At 42.6% G+C, this 5000-nt stretch overlaps 2 protein-coding genes across 4 annotated transcripts in view; both read left to right on the forward strand.

Moving 5' to 3' along the window:
• Positions 1-1150: 1150 nt before the first annotated feature.
• On the forward strand, positions 1151-1609 carry LOC138001480 (uncharacterized). The gene has a single exon (XM_068848097.1). The coding sequence runs from the start codon at positions 1151-1153 to the stop codon at positions 1607-1609; it is 459 nt and encodes a 152-aa protein (XP_068704198.1).
• Positions 1610-4383: 2774 nt separating this feature from the next.
• LOC138000867 (receptor-type tyrosine-protein phosphatase F-like) overlaps positions 4384-5000 on the forward strand; it is an 87603-nt gene continuing 86986 nt past the window's right edge. For 2 of the 3 annotated variants that reach the window (XM_068847538.1, XM_068847539.1), the window contains exon 1: positions 4384-4665. In XM_068847538.1, the coding sequence (XP_068703639.1) occupies positions 4590-4665 (76 nt within the window). In that variant the 5' untranslated portion in view covers positions 4384-4589. The remainder of the gene's footprint in view (positions 4666-5000) is intronic. The other variant, XM_068847541.1, reaches the window with a different exon arrangement.

Here is a 5000-nt window from a genome sequence, read left to right on the forward strand (position 1 = left end):
TAATTGACAACAAAGTGATAATCGCACTTGAGCAGTTGCAAAGAAGCCTGAAAAAATCCTTCTTGAAAGGGACTTGAACCGATGACCGTGCGATTGAGCTGCACCTGCTCAACCATCTGAGCTATTTACCGAATGCATAAATGGCGGCCAAAAATGTATTCTCCTATGTGCTAATGAGACTCACTAGCCTCGCTCTCAAGCAACATTTCTGTTACATTTTGTCCATGCAAACGAGGCCAGTGAGGCTAATTAGCACATAAACAAAAGAATATTTTTTTGGCCGAAATTTATGCATTCGGTCTATGAAGCCATCCAAGACAACCCGTTCTCGCCCTTGAATTTGCGATTATCCTGAATTGAGAATTTGCTTTGAATTCACTATTATCGTGAATTTAGAGGACTCAAAGCTTGATATGGATCATGGGAGATGGTCATATGTTTTCTTAAAAGAGAACCCAAGTGTATGGACATAGGACTCAAACCTGGGAATGTTCATTGTTAACCCGTCACTTGACCACCACACCGCTAACTGTTCAGGGACGATATTTGAAACACTATTTGATAAAGTCGTAAAAAAGATTGCATTTATTCATCGTGGTGAAGTACAATAATCATAAAGTATTCTCGTTTGTCTCACGATGTGGTCACTTGTGATGTTGATCGCTAGTCTTCATCAGGCGATGAGGTCGACTGGTTACGCGTCACCATTTAAACAGGATGCTCCGCTGTGATTGGTTGGTTTTCAGCAGCTGTGATTGGTACATTGGTGCATGTACCCTTAAGACCTATTGTGTCGTGCGTTAACACCTTCGCATATGATTTATCTGCTTACTTAGCTAACATCTTATCTCCTTTAACAGGTAACTCGGGTTTCACGGTGACTAATTCAGCTCATTTCGTATCTACCATTAGCAGCGAGACTATCCTAGACAACGAAATCATGGTGTCTTTCGACGTAGAGTGGATGTTTACCAATGTTCCTATCGACGCCGCTGTACAAACTGCGCTACAGAAACTAGAGGACGACCCCAGCCTTGCGGACCGCACGACACTAACACCTGCTTAGATCGCTGACCTCCTGAATTTCGTATTGAGATCCACATACTTCCAGTATAACGGGTCAATTTACGAACAATTAGAAGGAGCAGCCATGGGAAGCCCGGTCTCCGCTGTTATTGCTAACCTATACATGGAGAGTTTCGAACAACAGGCAATAACTACTTCGGCCTACAAACCTAGGATCTGGAAACGCTACGTTGACAACACTTTCACCATCCTGGATCACGGAAACGTTGATAGCTTCTTACAACATCTGAACAACCAGCAGCCTTCCATTCGCTTTACCATGGAGACAGAGAACGACTACAAACTCGCTTTCCTTGACACCGCAGTTTCAAGAGAACCTGACGGCGGCCTCACCACCAGTGTGTACAGGAAGCCTACGCACACTGATCAGTACTTAGCGTATGATTCCCACCACCCGCAATCAGTAAAACGCGGTATTGTCAAGTGCCTCTATGGGCGCGCCAACTGTCTCATAACAAAACACTCTGTTATCTCCAAGGAGAAGAAACACCTGTCTTCTGTTCTTGTCTGTTCTTGTCTCTAATGGTTACCCTCTTTCTTTCTTGCAGAAAATCACCAGGACCAGGAAAACGAGTAGCAGTGCTGAGACCACGATCGAGTACAAGTCTACTGTGGTTTTACCCTATGTCAAAGGCCTATCCTAACAACGTCGCCACTGCCTACAGCAACAAGGCATACGCGCTGTTTTCAAGTCGGAGACTACATTAAGATCACATCTAGTACGACCGAAAGATGCTGTCGAGCCGACTAAACAAGATGTCGTGGCTTACAGGATTCCCTGTGAATGCGGTAAAGTCTACATCAACGAGACTGGAAGGCCTATGCAAGATAGAATCAAAGAACATGAGCGAGACATCCGACTTGCCCGTACCCAGACCTCCGCCGTTTCAGAACACGCTAACGACACCGGACACAACCCGCTTTGGAACGAAGTGAAGTTTATTGATCGTGATCCTCATTGGTACACACGCAGGGTCAAAGAGGCGATTCACATACGACTTCACCCTAACAACATCAACAGGGATAGTGGAATAGAAATTCTGGAAGCATGGATGCCCACGATCAAGAAACACAACAACAACAGGAGAACCGTACGACAGCGGACCGCCGAAGGAACAACACACCGAAAGAGCGAGGATCGCAATGCACCAATCACAGCTCCTGAAAACCAACCAATCACAGCGAAGCACCCTCCTTTAAAAGGTGACGCGTAACCAGTCGACCTCATCGCCTGATGAAGACTAGCAGTATGCAGTCGAAACGTCGCGATCTATATCACAGGTGACCACATCGTGAGACAAACGAGAATACTTTATTATTACTATTTGATAATGCTGTATTATCACTCGCCAACAAGCAACATCAATTCAATATTACTTTTCTTTGGATTTTAAAACTATGTTAACCAAACACTAAGCGACCAAAGTTTTAAGCTTTGATTTCAAAAATACTTTAAGTTCTTGAGAGAGCTGGTTCGAGGAGAAAATGACGTCAAAGGCTAACTAGTTTAAAGGGAACCTCCACTTCAACAAAAAAATAACTTTAAAACACAGGAAATTACCGTTACAGTCAAGTCAGTCCAAAGTATTTTCAAAGAAAGCGTTTGTATCCGAAATAAATAAGTTTTAGAATCGCCTATTTTTGTTTTCAAATTTCGCGGGCGCCGCCATCTTGAATAATTGTGACGTGTTACGTTGCCTTATGGTTATTAGACAAAAGCTCTTTGGATCAGAACAATAGGGTAACTGTAACACCCCAAAATCATTCAAAATGAGCAGATAAGCAGATAAGCGATTTTAAAATTACATTTCTTGATGTAAACGCTGTTTAAAAAACAAATTTGTTTGTAAACATAATTTCCTTCGGTTTAAACTGAAGTAGTAAGAGTGGAGGTTGCTTTAAGAAAGAAATGCGTGTGTACGCCGCAGAATTAACATGCAGCGCGGGAGTTTTGGGCTTTCAGGCCTTTCAACTCGCGTTTTGCATTTGTAATAAGCTGCATTCACACGCTGAAATTTTAAACTAGTGAGCTTTTGACGTCACCAACCCTCTGAGGTCCAATCGGTCAGTTTTGAACGTGAGTAATGGTTGGCCTTGAAATCCAAAACTTACACTCAAAGTAAACGGCCTTTGGATAAAAGTGAAACCTCAATTTTTTGCCAGTCAAGTGTTAAGCAAAGACATTTTCAAAATCCGAAGAAAAAATGGAAGTGATTTTTTTTAAATCATTGGGGCACCTTAAGATCATGCATGACAGGAGGCCATCATGACTATTCCCAACTTTCTCAAATCCCATAATACACCTCGTTTACCACCCAAAATTTGCATAGGCATTGTTTTGGATTTCTCTTGGAACATCTTGTGCAAACTTTGGGGGGTAAACAAGATGTATTATGGGAATTGAGAAAAAAAACTCTTCATTTAACTCTCATTGCATGATGGGAGACCTATTTTCTCTTTTTGGCCTAGATGAAATTCAGCAACGCAAAGAGACGACCGATAGCATCATTTTTTTCTTTAGAAAAGTTGTTTATTTACGCGATTTGCATAAAGCATGGATGATGCATTCTTTTAAGCGATGATACAACCATCAGTGTAATTGAACTATTCAAGTTCTGAAAGTGAAACTCAAATTCGCTGTATGAATTATCCCTCCCATTTTTTTTTAGCGAGAAATAATCGAATATGTAAAATGCGCAGCGGATGAGATCAGTTTGCGCGTTCTAGTCTGTTTCAGGCGTTCACTGAAGTGGAAAGAGAGAGAGGCGAAATATTGAGAGACCTTAGGACGGGTCGCATCCTAGGTCGCCCTCAATTTTTCAAGACGCTCTGCTTCCCTTCTCCTTTACCAACCGAATGGACGGAACAGACTATTCAAGTTGGGACTAGCTAGCCTGCGAGCAGGCTCACTAAATTATTTTCGTAGGCGAAGCCCACGGCCGCGAGCCGGCTCCACCGGGGAGAGGAATGGGGCTGAGAAAAGTCACCGCACCGTTCCTCTCTCACCGGCGAAGCCGGCCTCGCCGACGAAAATAATTTTGTAAATTAAGCCTGCTCGCAGGCTACGCCGTTGGGACCTCTCAATCGATCGTGTTTAAAACCCACCATTGAGTCTCGCGTGACAACTATTTCCAGACTTTTATCATCTCGGTGCAGAAAGCGCAAAGTCTTGGCCTTTATTCAGCTGTAAGTTTCAGTTTCTTGCACCGACGGCGAGCGACACTTCCTTTCCCTTTTAAATTGCCTGCCCGAGCCGGGTTGAGCTGTCTTTTAGTTTCCATTGTGTTTCATCCCATACCGACAAAGGATATCCAATTCAATTTTATTTGCTCTGATGACAGACACCTTCCGTATCAGTTCAGAGCCAAGATGACGCATCACAAAAACTGACGGTTAATCTTATTCCTGATTGCGTCAATAGCCTAAAACTTCCTCTACAGAATTCGACTGCGATTTTTTGAGCAGTTTTGAGGGCCACAAGTTTCTTTTCTCTCTGTTTAAACATGAGTATCTTAAATTTGTTGTTGGTCGTCTCGCTCACTGTTCTGTCTTATCGAGGGCAAGGGATTCATGCAACAGGTAAGCTCAAATCAGAAATATTTATTTTCGAATAAAGAGGATTACAGTATATTTTCAGAGAAGCGGGCTTTACCGATATTTAAGAGAGGGTAGCATTTTACAAGAAAAACCGGTTTCTTTTAATACAAAAATATTAGCTCGCAAGTGTTGTGCTGCATTATTTTTGCCTAATGGCAATTATTTTGGCATGAGATGCCTCCCTCATCTCCTGCTATCGATTTGTCGTGTTCTCATTTCACTATCCTTGACTTGTTATTCACGGTTCGATTCTTAAAATAATTGACGAACCTTTGATGATCAACAGATGTTGAACCGTGCATGACTGGAAAACGGTT

The sequence above is a fragment of the Montipora foliosa genome, chromosome 4, assembly GCF_036669935.1.
Source record: "Montipora foliosa isolate CH-2021 chromosome 4, ASM3666993v2, whole genome shotgun sequence".
Lineage (NCBI taxonomy): Eukaryota > Metazoa > Cnidaria > Anthozoa > Scleractinia > Acroporidae > Montipora > Montipora foliosa.

Bases quoted from the DNA above. Each gene is read 5' to 3' on its own strand.
- LOC138001480 (XM_068848097.1), top strand. From the start codon at position 1,151: ATGGGAAGCCCGGTCTCCGCTGTTATTGCTAACCTATACATGGAGAGT.